Below are 17203 nucleotides of genomic sequence, written 5' to 3'. Positions count from 1 at the left end.
GACTAAGTACCAACATATAAACCTCTGGTGGTCAAGTGTGGTATGTAAGGGGCTCAGTTTTATACTCTTTGGCAAGGTAATAATAAATATATGTTCTAACAGTTTGCTTTTTCTCAACATTCATTCATTCAGCAAATGCTTACATTAAGAAGCTGTATCTCATAAGTGGCTAAAAGCATAAACTCCGGAGCTTAACTGGCTCGTTTAAATTCTGGTTCTGTTACTTACCAATTGTGTGTTTTGGTTATTTATTTTTCCTCTGTCTTAGTATTTTCATCTGCAAAGTAGGAATGATAATGGAACCTACCTCACGTTGCTGTGAGGATTAAAGTGATTCAAAGGTGTAAGATATTTAAGTCATGCCTTGTGGCATGGCAAGAGCTCAGTAAGTGTTAACAGTTGATTGTTACAAATGATGGAATGTGGCCTTTGCCTCTGGTGTACTTACAGTCCAGCAAAGAGTATGAAACTAAATAGATTCAGTCATTTGATGTTTCAGCTATTATTCAGTCCCTTCTATGTGGCAGGCTCTGTAGTCAGCCCTGGGAATAAAATAGCAATAAGCAAACATATCCTTGTACTGATGAAGCTTATTTTTAGTAGGGAAGACAGTTAAAATAATTCCAGTAAAATGTCAAAAGAGTTGTAATAGGAAAAAATGCAGAATGCTGTGGATACATCTAGCAGGAGGGCCTTCAGTTCAGTTCAGTTCAGTTCAGTCGCTCGGTCATGTCCGACTCTTTGCGACCCCATGAATTGCGGCACACCAGGCCTCCCTGTCCATCACCAACTCACGGAGTTCACCCAAACCCATGTCCATTGAGTCAGTGATGCCATCCAGCCATCTCATCCTCTGTCGTCCCCTTCTCCCCCGTCCCCAATCCCTCCCAGCATCAGAGTCTTTTCCAATGAGTCAGCTCTTCGCATGAAGTGGCCAAAGTACTGGAGTTTCAGCTTTAGCATCAGTTCTTCCAAAGAAATCGCAGGGCTGATCTCCTTTAGGATGGACTGGTTGGATCTCCTTGCAGTCCAAGGGACTCTCAAGAGTCTTCTCCAACACCACAGTTCAAAAGCACCAATTCTTCGGTGCTCAGCTTTCTTCACAGTCCAACTCTCACACAAGATCAGGACACTAAGGAAACTATATTATGAAAAATGCTGTAAGGAAAGGTCTTTTTTAGGTTTAGAGATATTCAGAGTAGGAAGTGCCTGAGTCTTATTTGGGAGATCAGGGAAAGCTGCTCACTGGAGGAAACATGTGAACTGACTCTAGTGGCAAAAATACAGATAAGGGCAGTGGGGCGGGGAAAGTATTTCTGGCCGATGGAATGGTTTGCAGAATGTCATGAAGCATACCAGTGCCTTTCACAGTCATGAACTTCAGTAGTTCTGGATTGTTGGGACAATGTGTGGGGCAGATGAAGGTGGGCAGTGGCATATGTGGGAGGATCAAAGGGAGATCTGAGGAGAGTGGGAATCTGAAGGAATTTCTCTGCCAAAGAGTTAGCACTTTATTCTGAAGGCGGTGGAGTCATTGAAATGCTTTATGAAGAGGAGGAACTGCAATCCCATCTTTACCTTTAAAAATCATTAGTTTCTCTCTGTAAACAATAGACCGAAATGGGTAAGACTGGAGGCAGGTAGACCTTTGGGGAGACTGAAGCAGCTGCATAGGCAAGAAGTAACGAGATGCAGAAATGAAGAGGATCGGATAGAAGAGACAGAAGACGAAATTAATATGCCTCAGGTAGCAACTCACTGAAGGGGCGAGGGAGAGCGAGTGAATGCTTGGGCATGTGGCGGTGCCCCTCAGGGACTGTGGGAGAAGACGTGTTTATTTGTCACCCTGGGTTTCCTCCAGCATCGAAACATCCTGTGTTTATAATAACTATCAAACATTAGAATCACCTCAAGAGACCTCAAAAATCCTCATACGCACTTTTCTTCAGGCACTTTTATTCCCCTACGAGACAGAGCAGTTAGATTGGTTCTCTGTCGATTTCATAGCTTGGTAGTGAGAAGTCAGGTTAGAGCTCCTATCTTCCCATGCAGCATTCTGGTGAAAGTTGGTTGTGCCTAGTGGATGTGTAGGGAATGACTTTCATAAATGGTTGAGTTAAAGCAAATATATGAGATACTGTTAGAACATGTGTAAGAATATAAGGGTTTTGAATAAATAGGAAAAAAAAAAAAAAATCGGGGGAGATGGCTTGCGTAGTAGAGGGTGTATCTTGTCTTCTGTGGTTGGTATTTAGTGCCCCCTATTGGCTGTTTAGTTTAAAGCAACACCTTGGTTATTGAATATGATGTTCCTTGCAGTGTTATTTACCTAAATGAGAAAAAACCAGATATTTTAAGATTACAATAAAAGGTGATAAAATATGATATGGGCCTGAAAAAAAATCTGGTAGAGGTCTTGAGAAATGTCTTTATAACATTTTGTTGTATTTAACATGGGTATGATCTTACAGTGTGTATTTTCAGAAAACAGACTTTTCTGATGAGAAGCAAGTTGGTTTTAAAGCATATTGTATATGGCAAAGCCTTAAGAACAGTAGCTGCCCTGGTAGGCAGTGACAGCTGCTGTTTTTCCATAGAGTGGCCATTACATGTCATGACAATGAAAGGAAATGACTGTAGCTCAACTCCATTCAGCTACTTGAGAAATCACCTGGTCAGAGAACTCATCACAGCAAATAAAGTGGTGATTATCCACAATGGGGTATCACCAGAAGCGGGTGGTTTGTCTTTTTACAAGTGACAAGGAAGCTGCCGTTGGGTTCTCTCCTCCAGGAAAAGGAGTAGTAGGTTAGACTTAGTGCTCAGAATAACTGGGAAGTCCAAGCCTGGATAAAGTTTGGTAAGCAAGCCCACCTGGTACTACTTTGTGGTTGAAAGACAGTTGCATTTTGTAGAAATAAGTGCTCACCATGATTTTCCTGTAAAGGAAATCTAAAATCTATTTTCTCTTTCCATTATTTCCTGGTTAATCTTCCTTTGAAATGTTTCTAATTATTATTTCAACTGGATTGCATCTTGAAAACCAGTTCAGCTATTTATTTGGCTTGAAAATAGTACTTTTTGATTAGGTGTTATATGAAACTACAGAGATGGCTTACACTACCCAGTGAAATCATTTATTTGCTTTTGGTATATTTTACTGTTGCAGTTTTCTCCAAGAAAGTTTAGTAATTATTAATAAGAAGTAATGCCAGCTGCTTTCTGTGCATTTCATGAGGGGAATAAGCTATTATGTAGTTTCTCTTCCCCCCCCCAATAAAAAAGCCTTCCATCAAAAACTGACATCCTAAATGAAGGACATAATGGTGCAGCTTATTTATTAGCGTGTCAAACTTAAAATGTAATGGTTTCATATTTCAGAATGAAAAAGTGTGTTGTGATTCATGGTTGTCGGCGACAAAACAGACAGCTCCTTTACATTACTGCACTGATTGCCGCTGATATACCACTGTACTTTTTTTTGTGTGTGTTCCTTTCTGTTTTCTTCTTATGCAATAGCTCCCTCTACTTGAAAATATTGGTGTAATTATAGTTTAACACTGTACTTTATTAGTGAGTTCCCATGACTATTTTTACTTCCAATCCTCTTGATAAGTATGTGGTGTTATACAACAGAGGATATTAGAAATTTACCTAGGATCTCTTGACTTGGTAGTGGAAACGCAAGGCTTCATTAAGGAAAGTAAAATAAATGGTTTGAAGGCATTTTTCAAGGGATTAGCTCTGTAGCCTTTGTTGATTTAAATATGGTATATTTGGTTAAGATTCCATGCAGTGTGGAAAATAAGCCTCGATGTCTACAATAGAAAGGTATAGAAAACTGCAACAGAAATCTTCAAAAGAACCATCAGCCAACTTCAAACAGACATAGCCTGGAACATGGCAAATTCTCACTTTTGTGATTTCAAAGTCTTGCAATTCTAACACAAAAGGTGGTCGTTGTTACTTTGTCAGGAGGGGTTTAATAGAAACCAGCAGTAGTAGAATCTCAGTTCAGTTCAGTTCAGTCGCTCAGTCGGGTCTGACTCTTTGCAACCCCATGAATCGCAGCACGCCAGGCCTCCCTGTCCATCACCATCTCCTGGAGTTCACTCAGACTCACGTTCATCGAGTCAGTGATGCCATCCAGCCATCTCATCCTCGGTCGTCCCCTTCTCCTCCTGCCCCCAATCCCTCCCAGCATCAGAGTCTTTTCCAATGACTCAACTCTTCGCATGAGGTGGCCAAAGTACTGACCTATATGGAACAGTATGTGCATAATGAAACAGTAGGAGCAAAGTACACAAGCCAAGCAAGGGATGGGTTTGCTGTAAGGAATAATGGAATTAATGATTGTCAAGCACTTAGAACACAGCCTGACACATAGTAAGTGCTATATACCAGTACTGAATAAAATAAAAAAATGATAGTGTGGCTATAAACTGGTTCATCAGCCAAATTTATTTATAGAGTTTTAGTGTTATTTTCCAGCACTCTTGCCTGGAAAATCCCATGGACGGAGGAGCCTGGTGGACTACAGTCCATGCAGTCGTGAAGAGTTGGACAGGACTGAGTCACTTCACTTTCACTTTTCACTTTCATGCATTGGAGAAGGAAATGGCAACCCACTCCAGTGTTCTTGCCTGGAGAATCCGAGGGATGGTGGAGCCTGGTGGGCTGCTGTTTATGAGGTCGCACAGAGTCGGACATGACTGAAATGACTTGGCAGCAACAGCAGCAGTGTTATTTTCTGTGCTTAATGAAAAGGAATAGGGGGGCCTCCCAATAGATGAGGGCCCTCCCAATAAAACATCGGCTTTATTCATGAATTGATATTCATTTTCTCTATATTAGAATAGTTTTCACCTCAGTTCAGTTCAGTTGCTCTGTCGTGTCTGACTCTGTGACCCCATGAATCTCAGCACGCCAGGCCTCCCTGTCCATCACCAACTCCCGGAGTTCACCCAAACTCATATGCATCAAGTCGGTGATGCCATCAAGCCATCTGATTCTTTGTCATACCCTTCTCCTCCTGCCCCCAGTCCCTCCCAGCATCAGGGTCTTTTCCAATGAGTCAACTCTTCGCATGAAGTGGCCAAAGTATTGGAGTTTCAGCCTCAGCGTCAGTCCTTCCAATGAACACCCAGGACTGATCTCCTTTAGGATGGACTGGTTGGATCTCCTTGCAGTCCAAGGGATTCTCAAGAGTCTTCTCCAACACCACAGTTCAAAAGCATCAATTCTTCGGTGCTCAGCTTTCTTCACAGTCCAACTCTCACATCCATACATGACCACAGGAAAAACCATAGCCTTGACTAGATGGACCTTTGTTGGCAAAGTAATGCCTCTGCTTTTGAATATGCTATCTAGGTTGGTCATAACTTTCCTTCCAAGGAGTAAGCGTCTTTTAATTTCATGGCTGCAATCACCATCTGCTGTGATTTTGGAGCCCCCACCAAAATAAAGTCTGGCACTGTTTCCACTGTTTCCCCATCTGTTTCCCATGGAGTGATGGGACCAGATGCCATGATCTTAGTTTTCTGAATGTTGAGCTTTAAGGCAACTTTTTCACTCTCCTCTTTCACTTTCTTCAAGAGGCTTTTTAGTTCCTCTTCACTTTCTGCCATAAGGGTGGTGTCATCTGCATATCTGAGCTTATTGATATTTCTCCCGGCAATCTTGACTCCAGCTTGTGCTGTTTCTCGCCCAGTGTTTCTCATGATGTACTCTGCATACAAGTTAAATAAGCAGGGTGACAATATACAGCCTTGATGTACTCCTTCAACTAGGGGTATCTATACCATGTCATAATTTTAGGTTATATTATTTTTAAATATACTTTTGAAATGCAGTGATATATGCCATGGTTTTCATTTCTTTTTGGAATTTAAATGATTTAGTGAGAAGATTTTATACTGGTCGAGTGCTGAAGAATGGAGTATCATTTCCCATGATACACTTATCTTAGAGCTTGCCTGTTGCCCAAGAACGATCATAGATGGGCTTGTTTTAGGTCCATAGTATGACTGTGCTTCAGGATGTCAGAGCCTTTCCCGACTCTCCCTACACCTTTTGTGCTGTGTCCTTAGTCGCTCAGTCATGTCCGACTCTTTACGACCCCATGGACTGTAGCCCACCAGGCTCTTCTGTCCATGGAATTTTCCAGGCAAGAAAATTCCTGCTGAAGCAGGTTGCCAGTTCCTACTCCAGGGAATCTTCCCAACCCAGGGATTGAACCTGTATCTCTTCCCTAGACCTTTTGTGATACAACAAAGTATTAATTACCACAATTTTAAAAAAGAAATTTATATGTATTGAGCAGTAACTCATACATACAACCAAAATTGTTAAGTTTATATCTTTATTTTGATACAAGCTGATATTCTTGTGGCTGTATAGAGTGATATTTGAATAGATTTTGTCTCTGGAAGAATACCACCAGAATACTGGACACATAAAGTAGATAGTCAGACATACTCTTTTCTGTTGAGCTCTGCTGTATTGCACTCTGTAGATATTTCATTTTTTACAAATTGAAGGTTTGTTAATAACCCTGTGTCATCAGATGATGGTTAGCATTTTTTAGTGCTAAGGTATTTTCAGTTAAGGTATAACATTTTTTTAAAACATAATGCTACTGCACTCTCAGTAGAGAGAGTGTAGTATAGTGTAAGCTTAACTTCTATGTGCACTGGGGAAATGAAAATACTCATGTGACTCGCATTATTGTGGTAGCTGCTTTATTATAGTGGTCTGGAACCAAATGCACAATATCCCTGAAGTGTGCACAAAGAAGTGCACACCTGTTTTAAGGCTCTATATTTGTTTTCAGAGGACTGACTCATCTTTCTATTTTCGCTTGATCTTTAGGACCCCTTAGATCCCACCAGATCAGTGATTGTGATCCGCTCCCTGGTGCCGGATGGTGTGGCAGAAAGAGGTGGAGAACTATTGCCTGGTGACCGTCTGGTCTCAGTCAATCAGTACTGTTTGGATAACATCACACTCGCTGAAGCTGTGGAGGTGTTGAAAGCTGTGCCACCAGGCTCTGTGCGCCTTGGCATCTGTAAACCTTTGGTGGTAAGTGTCAAATTTTGTTAATATAGGAAATGATAATACTGTAATAGTTAAAAACATGGATTTTGCAGACAAATTCATCTGGCCTGACATCTCTGTTCCTCTGCATATTATACACGTGACCTTGTGCAAGTTTCCTAATGTCTTTGACTTAATGCTCAGAAAAAGGAATGTCTACATCATAGGATTTTGAGGATTAAAGATGATATTTATTAAGTGCTTAGCACATTACATACTGGCTGCCAGCATTAGTAGTCCGACTACTACTACTTTTATCTTCATACCTTTGGCACAGAACTCTAAGTTCTCACTGCATTCCATATTGCATGAATTAAAATAAGCCTGTTTACGTGTTTTAACTTTCATTTGGGCACAATGTCAGAATGGTTCAGCAAGTTGAAATCAGTTAACCATTATCATTTTAATGATGTTGCAATGAAATCATCATATGATTTTCTGACCATCACAGTGCCTTGTAACCCCTAGCATCTAAACTCTGATTTGGTTAAGCTACCCTGAAGTCATCTTATTGTTTAATCTCATGTACTAGGTCAGATCACTGTTTCTTTTTCTTTCTTTTCTTTTTATTTTGCAACTTCCCTAGATCACTGTTTCTGACTGAAGTATTATTAGTTATGATGCTATTGAGGTTCCCCAATGCCCCATTTAAAAAATGACTAGTTGATAATTGGTATTGAAGTATTATTGAGTGCTAACTTTATGTCAGTCAGTATTGTAAGCTCTTTACACAGACTAGTTTAATCATCACAGAAACTTTAAGAGGAGGTAGTCCTCTTATTACCATCATTACAGATGAGTTAGTCCAGATATAGAGTTGAGTAACTTATCCAAGATGATATAATTAGTAAGGGGCAGAGTTGAAATATGAACTCAGCGGAGTGACTTCAGACCCTGTGTGCTTAGTCGCAATGCTGTATATTTCTATTTTAATTTGTTGTCACTAGTTCAGTTTCATGCAGCATGTCTGAAACAGATTCCATGATTGTAATAGTAGAGTGTTGGACTGGATTTCAAGAAATCTGGGCTCTGTTTCTAACTTTGCTGCAAGTTAGCTCAGTGGGTCTCAAATTCACCCATATTACATAGACATAAGAATCACCTTGAAGATGTTTAAAATGCAGTTTCCCAGGTCCTACTCTCAGAAATTCTGATTTGGAGGTTCTCAGATTCTTAGGAATCTGCCTTATGTAAGTCACCATTGTATTTCTGATGCAGAATTTTGTACTTTGAGAAACATTGTACCGGTAATTTGGTCATAGGTACCCCACTTTTCTAAGCCCACTTTTTCATTTCTGAAGACTGAAAAAGACTAGAGAATTGATAAGATCATTCTTAACTCTAAAAGTTCTTTTATTCTGTGAAATATATTAGCATACTATGGGCTTCCCTCCTGTCTCAGTGGTAAAGAATCTACCTGTCTATGAAGGAGATGCAAGTTTGATCCCTAGGGTGGGAAGATCCCCTGGAGAAGGAAATGACTACACACTCCAGTATTCTTGTCTGGGAAATCCCATGGACAGAAGAGCCTGGCAGGCTACAGTTTATGGGGATCACAAAAGAGTTGTACGTGACATAGAGACTTAACAACAACAATGAGTGTTCATATAGATAGATATCTGTCTATATATAGTTATATGTTCTTTTGTAGATGTAGATAGATTCATGTATTACTCATAATATTTTTGTACTGGAGAATTTCACATGACCTTCATATATTATTCATCACATATTACACATAAAGATGCCTATATATTATACCTATCAGTTACTTTAAGCACTTGAAAATGGAATATGGCACATAGCTAAGGCAAGGTCTTGACTGTATTATGTATTTGGTGTGTGAGTTTTGCCATAGTCAGTATATACCATGAGACGCTTGGTTTGATTTTGGGACAGATTAAGGAGGGGGAAGTTTGGTGTGTTTTGGCGGACCTCTTTATTGGCATTTTAGATTGTGGCGAGAACTTTGTCTAGATTTTCCCTGATGATTATTTGCCTGATTATTGGGGTTGCCAGAGGAAGTCCTAATTATTTATGGCCTAAAGGACCTAAACAGTGTGACTTTACTTTCAAGCAGTTTAAAGAAGTCTCAGGCAGTGTAAAGAGCAGAATGTAACACCAGCTGGCTGTGGGTTCCTGCTCCTGTTTCTGGTAGAGGCAGAGCTGCAGAAACCTCGGGACCTTGGAGTCTTGCTCTGAGAGGTTTTGAAATGCACAATTGTGAGGTGGCTTCTTGCCTCAGCTTCTCTCAGTGGGTAAAAGGCTGCCAGGGTGTTGGGGAGTATGAGGCCAGTAAAGGAATGAGAGAAAGTCACTTTCAAGAACATAAAAATTCTTAGTGGAATTACCACTAAGCATTGCTTCTTTAACATCTGGGTTCTTTAAGCAAAACTGTCTGTGAACGGTAACTAGCCATGCATGGCTCTTTTCTGAGGCCTATCTGTCTCTGTCTCTTTCTCACGGTCCAGTGGGTGGCCACTTATGCCATCACCTAGTGTTTGCTGAGCATTTGTTCTGTCCTCAGCAGAACTGGGGGGAGAATGTGAATAGAAAGGTCCAAAGTCAAGTTCAGGCAGAAAGACTATGCATATGTAACAGGAGAACAGAATTCTTTTTTGTTAAGTCTTATACCATAGGTATAGATATGTACTATCTATATAATGTAAATATTATGTAACCATATATTATAGTCTCATGCAGATGCTCATTTGCTGGGTCCAGCCCCGGTGGGTCCAGGGAATTTGAAGGTGGGGACGGCGTCGGCGTCCTTGGAAAAATACATATTTAATTACAGATATAGAGAGAGATTAGAAACGGATAGTGTAGTAGGAAGATTAGTGAAGAAAAAGAGGCTGAATAACTTGGATTACGTGGAATAGCATCCATGCTCCAGATGGGAATTCAGCCAGAAAAACAAAGAGCAAGTAAGAACGACATGGGGGTATCAGTCGTTCCGGAAACTGATCCCATTTCTTTATTTTTGGGTTTGCTTATATTACCTTTTGTTACACATAGGGATGAATACAGAGTCACGCGGGGGTCAGCAGTCCTGACCTTTATCAAGATCAGGTGCTTCACATAAAAAGGTCTTAGGGATTTTATGATCCTTTCTTTCTGATAACCAAAAAACTTATTTTTTCCAAGGGTGTTTTTTCTTAAACCAGGCACCACCCTCCAAATAAAGTTACATTCCTATAGGGTGAGGGTGTAGTGAGTTACAATCAAGAACGGAATTTATTTAACCCAAGGTTAACATGATTAATCTTAAAACTTATTTCTCCTATATGTTAGTTATATTCATTATAAGGGCAGGGAACATGGAGATTTAGCAGCAAACATCAGCCCAACAAATGAAAATCCTTTCACCAATGCTCCCCTTAAGACCTATTTAGTCTTAAGATAGCAATAAAGTTACATTTTTACATAGTAAGGACACAGTGATTTATAACAAAGCACAGTGATCTATTACAAAAGAGAAAATCCATTAACTCAAAAAGTCTAGTATTGCTAACATCAAAAACTACTATATTTCCTTTTCTATATTCCAAATACATTGATTAATATATTCCCAGGTGCCTAAGGATATGGAGGCCTGGCGGCAATCATTGACTCAACAATGAGAAAAGCCCTAGGCTAATTAAGACTCTCAAAATACTCCAAAACTCTCTGTGCTGTTTATGGTTAAGAGGGTAGTAAACAATCATGTGGCAGGAGTATGGATAATCCTGTCACACAAGCTAGTCTGTCAGCAGAGAGGTTTGACCTGAGACATCCTTGTCCCACCCAGAGCAGGGAATTAGCAGCAATTATTGACACAACAAATGAAAAACCCTTCACCAATATAATTCTTAACCAACCCACTATACTAATAATTTTTAACTCCCCCAAAGAATTTGCCTTTAGTAAGTCTAAAACATCTCATGCCTCTCAGGTTGGGAGGCTGTAAACAATCACATGTGGCCGGATGAACCTATACAGGTGGGCTAGATAACCTTCAGAGGAGTCCGTAAGCAGAAACACTCTTGTCACACCCATGAATTTTTATTGCCTTGAAGCTGCACGTTTACTCCTTCTCCAAGAGAAACGGTTATGGGGGAGAGCCCCCCGTAAAGTCAGAGGTGTAGGTGAGAGCATAAAACAGACTCTGGTTTTGGGGTTAGATGCTCGGAAACAGGGGGTTTCCTGAGGCTTGATCACGCCTTTGGTATGCCAAGCCTCCTTCCTCATGACCTTTGCCATGGGTGGAGTTCGTCATGCTGGCCCCTGGCACTTATTATCTATATATTTTCCTGTTAACTACAAATGTGACTTCTCTTTTCCACAAACTCACCTCAAAGGTCCTAGATAAAAAATGAATGAGCTGACTTTAAAAAGTGCATCATATTGGACTTCCCTGGTGGCACAGTGGATAAGAATCTGCTTGCCAGTGCAGGGCACATGGATTTGATCCCTGATCTTGGAAGAGTCCACATTCCGCAGAGCAACTAAACCTATGTGCCCCAACTACCAAGCTCGCGCTCCAGAGCCTGCGAGCCGCAGCTACTGAAACCACGTGCCGCAACCGCTGAAGCCCACATGGTCCAGGGCCTGTGAGTCAAACTACTGAGCCTGTGCGCCAGAACTACTGAAGCCCGTGCACCCTAGAGCCTGCACACCCCAACTATTTATTGAGCTTGCACACTGTAACTATGAAGCCTGTGTGCCTAAAGCTTGTGCCCCACAAGAGAAGTTGCCACAATGAGAAGTCTGTGCACTGCAGTGAAGAGCAGCCCCCACTCACCACTGCTAGAGAAAGCCTGTGCAAGGCAACAAAGACCCAGCACAGCCAAAAATAATACGAGAAATAAATTAATGAAACGAAGACACTGTATCTTCAGAACTCACAGGACAGAACTGTCGGTGGAGTTATTGAGCCAGACAACTGTGGGTTTGGCTTAGCTCTGTGATTTGCCAAGCTATGTGTCCCTGTGCCTATTATTTAACCTCACCAGTTCCTCCTTGGGACCATGTAGTATGCTAGAGTCAGACACGACTGAGTGACTTTACTTTCACTTTTCTTTTTCATGCATTGGAGAGGGAAATGGCAGCCCACTCCAGTGTTCTTGCCTGGAGAATCCCAGGGACAGAGGAGCCTGGTAGGAGATCATCTATGGGGTCGCATAGAGTCAGACACCACCGAAGCGACTTAGCAGCAGCAGCAGCAGCAGCAGCAGCATGCTAGTTTAGAGCACAGGCTCTAAAACCAGATGGCCAGGATTCAAATTCTGGGTCTGTAACTGACTAGTTATGTAACTTTGAGCAAATTACCATGCATCTGTTATTTATCTATAAAATAGGGTTATTAAGGGCACCTACTTCTTAGAATATATATTAATAGGTCAATAAATATATTAAATAAATTGATATATTTAAAGTGCTAAGACCTGTACCTGTGATATACATATACATAAATATATATGTTTGCTATTATTTTTATGTAAATATAAAATCCTGACTTAATAGAATAAATAAATAGAACTGGTACTAAGTTCTTAATATAAAGATTAAGCTGAGACAAAGCATGTAAACGTGTCTACCACGGATTGTGGTGTATAGCTAGGACTTGGTAGATAGTGGCTATGTTATTACCTGGAACTGATGCTGAGCTGGTGAGCACTAGGATGGTTGTCCTTCTGATGGAGAGTGGCTACATTGTACCATTGTTAAATATTTTGAGTATCATCCTGTATAAACTTAGGCATTTCTTAATATTAAGGTCTGTTCCTGGGAAAGTGATTTTTTATTTAAGGAATACCTAAAAAGAATTAAAAGTTGGAGAAGTTTTGACCTGAATATGGCTTTTTAAAAATTATTAAAGGAAAGTTTGGTCTAATGAAACAATGTACATTAAGTACTATGTACTTGCACTTAATGGAAAGATGACAATTAATTTGAAAAACATTTGAAACCAAAATGTTTTCTTCAGTACAGAAGTGCTTCTTTGGTTGCCAGAGCTGGGGGCTGGGGGTGGGCGAAATGGGTGGCAGGTGGTCAAAAGATACAAACCTCCAATTATAAGTCCTAAGGATGTAAGGTACAGCATGGGGACTGTAGTTAACAATACTGTGTGGTATATTTGAAAGTTGCAAATGTTTTCATGGTGATTATTCTGCAACATATACATATACCAAATCATTATGTTGTATACTTAACACTAATATAATGTTGTACATCAGTTGCTGCTGCTGCTAAGTTGCTTCAGTCGTGTCCGACTCTGTGCAACCCCATAGATGGCAGCCCACCAGGTATCCCCATCCCTGGGATTCTCCAGGCAAGAGTACTGGAGTGGGTTGCCATTGCCTTCTCCATGTATGTCAGTTCAGTTCAGTTCAGTCGCTCAGTCGTGTCCGACTCCTTGCGACCCCATGAATCATAACATGCCTGTCCATCACCAACTCCTGGAGTTCATTCAAACTCATGTCCATCAAGTTGGTGATGTCATCCAGCCTCATCCTCTGTCATCCCCTTCTCTTCCTGCCCCCAATCCCTCCCAGCATCAGGGTCTTTTCCATTGAGTCAACTCTTCACATGAGGTGGCCAAAGTATTGGAGCTTCAGTTAGAATTCAATAAAAAATATGTTCATGGTTTACAAAACAATTCTTCAGTCATGCTAAAAAAATTTTAAATGCTTCTGTTTTCAGGAAGGTGATAAAGAGGAAGAAAGTCACATTTTACTTTCAAGCAATAATGAAGACAAGACTGAAATTTCAGGAACAATTCATGATATAAATTCATCTTTAATACTTGAAGCACCCCAGGTATTTAGTACATTTTTTTCCCATTTAAACAGTTGCTATTATAAAGAAGACAAAAGTTTGTTCTTACTGTCTTGGCTAAATAGATACAAATTAAATAGTCTCCCCCTTAAAAATTTTTTTTAAACTGAAATCTCTTCTCTTTTGTATCACATTGCCTCCATAAATGACATCGGCTAGGTATAAGACATTTTCAAAGAACAAACATACCTGACTTTATATCACTAATACACTCTTAAAATTTTGAGAACAGAGTTTTGAAAATAGACCTGCATTTAAAATGCTGTAGAACAAGAGCTATACTAAAGAACTTTTTTTCCCCAGAAGAACTTATTGAATACTTTCTAAAGAAGAATTATTTAGTCAAACGTTACTTTATACTTTAATATTAGAAAGTATATTTTGAAACTGTTCCTTTTTCACTCTTAAAGTGAATTGTGTTTATTTTGCTTTTAGCAGTTAGAGTATGGTTTTTCTTAACTTGATAACAACTGTCTTTTGATATTCTTTGCATAGTTTGTTGACAGTGTCAAAACCTGATATGTAGTTCCTGTAGTGTCCATTGTATATTTTTTTCAGTTTATACATTTTTTTGTTACAATTTCTTAACTGTGTGACGTGTTTAAATATACCTTCTAAATACAGTTTTTTTCTTTTTTTAAATAGGTTACAGTATTTGCCTTACTATATTAACTTAAAAGCATCCCTGCAATGGTGTCTAGCTGCAAGTGAGGAAGCAATGGGAAGGTGTAGATTCTTTTCATGAATGTACATTTATTGATATTTAATGAATAGGACTTAAAATAGGAAATGTCATTGATCCTTCAGAGGGAATTGGGCCTTATTGTGCTTAGCACCCTCAGGTCCCTTGAAGTTAGGTCAAAGGCTCAGCAGATTCACATATTCCTCAAGTGTTCCTAAGAACTCAACAAAATTCCTGCTCATGTGTGGGGACCATCTAGCTTTAGTTCTATATTCTTGCTCTTTTGATTAGTGAAGTTTGAATTAATTGAAGAGCATACTTATTCATTCCTTTTTGTTTTATATTATTAATGCAAATGTAAAAATCAACTTTTGTTAAATGGTGTATTATGAAAGTCACACTCGAAGTAGTTGCACATATTCCTTGTATCTTTAGTTTATAGAGAAGGTTTTGTAAACATTCAAAGAGCCATGAACTTTTGAGTTACATAAACCTGATAATCCTGACTTTTAAGTCTTTGTTTTCTTCTGAGATGGTATGAGTGCATCCATACTTATGTGTTACTTTTTATATGAGATGCATAAATTAAACATTCAGTGTAGCAGTTTAACAAAATTCCTGCTCCTGAGAATTTTCAGGTGGTTAATGTGTAACGAACCTTTTAGACTACTCAGTCACCTTGCCAAAGGCAGATTGTTGCCTCTTTTGTTGTTTCTTTTCCAGGTTGAGGTTTGTGTGGCAGTAAGGTTATATTTTCCTTTATTGAAATGGAGAGCTGTTTGGGTTAACCATGCATTGGCGTATAATACTGTTACTGCAGTTATGCCAGGGGTTAATTTTCCAGTTAATGTGTAGAGTGCAGCTTTAAGACAGAGTTTAAAGTTTCGTTTTGTTTTGCAATTTTTATCCACAGGGATTTAGAGATGAGCCCTATTTTAAAGAAGAGCTTGTGGATGAACCGTTTCTAAATTTGGGAAAGGCTTTCCAGTCCCAACAAAAAGAGATAGACAATAGCAAAGAGACCTGGGAAATGCATGAATTCATGGTCCCTAGGCTGCAGGAGATGGGTGAAGAAAGAGAAATGCTTGTTGATGAAGAATATGAGCTCTATCAAGACCAGCTTCAGTCCCTGGAGTCATATCCCTCATCACACATTCAAGAAGCTGCTCCTGTTCCGTCCATGAAGGAGGTTCACTTTGGTACACAGTGGTTCCCGGATCGTGAACTGCCAGAGCCTCAAGAAGTGGGACGCATGATGAGCATGTACCCTCAGGACATACAACAGTGCGGCTGTAACCCGGACGAAATGGTAAGGGATTAGAATGCATTTTCCGCATCCTTTCTGACTCCTCCCCTCCCCATCTCTGTGCATCAATCATGTAACTTTTAAACACACGAACACAATTTAATGGATATTTTCATCATTGAACATTTTTTTCCCAAAAAATGTACCATACAATGTGTTGGTTTTAAGTAAAATCTCATCATTTCTTTATTGTATAACTTCTAGTTGGAGTCAATAAGCTACAGTTGCTTTGCTGTTATGATGTGGTTTTTGTTGTTGTTGTTTTTTTTAACCTTGCCTTTTTAGTGATGTTTTCCTCCTGATACCCATTTCAAGGAAGAGTTCTTTCATCATTTGTGATTAAAAAAAAAAAAATTCCCTCAGGGAGATATAGCTCTGTATTTCTCACATAATGTGTTTGTCAAGAAAAATCAAGGCAAAATTGATTAAAAGATTTGTTATTTCTGTCTTGCTTACCCACACTGTCCTCTGTTTTATATATAATACTAAATAGGAAGTCACTGAACTCTAGAAAATTATCTTTACATTTGTGATACTGCCTGTGGACAACTTGGCAGGAAAACATTGTATTTACTAAGTTTGCTCTTGCTATTAAATCACCAGTAAACTTATTTTTAAAAATAAAATTAAGGTTAACTGGCCACCAACTGGAATCTTTTGGTAGGGATGTTTTTAATGTTTTATTTTTGTTTATTTCCTGACCCAAATTAACTTCCAAGCAAATGAAGAGAAAGTTTTCTGTATGGAGTACGTAGCGGCGTGTTCGGAACAGTACGGTACCCTCCTCAGTGAGGTCAGCAACTTCCCTGCAGTGGTGTGCAAAGTGGACTTTGTTTGTTCCCTCACAGGGCAGATAGAGCTGGGTATTGTCCTTGCCTCCCTTCTACCTTCCTCCCCTTTTCATTTCATTATGGGTCTCTCTGCTATGCAAGATGCTATATTTATGTATTTAAGGAACCCTTGAGGATTACCCTTGGTACTGGACTCTGGGCAGTCTACCAGAGAACAGATGTTTTGGAATTATGTGAATCATGAGGGAAGAGGTGACATAGAATCACCTGGTATGTTGCTGTTGACACTGGTTCTTTCTATCTCCGCCAGTCCCATTCAGTCCCACTCCTGTGTCTGTTAAGTGCTTGACCTCAAACAGAATATTTAGTTATATGGAGCAAATTATGAATATATAAATAAATACTCTTGTTATGTCTGTTTTCTTCTATAAAAATAAATTTTTCCATTTACTCAAATATAAGGCAACCTGAAATATAGTCCCATTTTAATATATAAACTTTTAGAGATAG

General features: G+C 39.6%; 1 protein-coding gene across 1 annotated transcript in view; it reads left to right on the top strand.

Annotated features, from left to right (window-relative positions):
* The window catches only part of PATJ (PATJ crumbs cell polarity complex component), a 371645-nt gene that overhangs the window by 89826 nt on the left and 264616 nt on the right, over nt 1-17203 (top strand). The window contains exons 17-19 of the mRNA XM_052636620.1: nt 6871-7080; nt 13780-13896; nt 15510-15905. Coding sequence (XP_052492580.1) covers nt 6871-7080; nt 13780-13896; nt 15510-15905 — 723 coding nt within the window. The remainder of the gene's footprint in view (nt 1-6870; nt 7081-13779; nt 13897-15509; nt 15906-17203) is intronic.

The sequence above is a fragment of the Budorcas taxicolor genome, chromosome 3 (genome assembly GCF_023091745.1).
Source record: "Budorcas taxicolor isolate Tak-1 chromosome 3, Takin1.1, whole genome shotgun sequence".
Lineage (NCBI taxonomy): Eukaryota > Metazoa > Chordata > Mammalia > Artiodactyla > Bovidae > Budorcas > Budorcas taxicolor.
The sequence above is the reverse complement of the archived record's forward strand: the minus strand, read 5'-3'. Positions and strand labels throughout refer to the sequence as shown.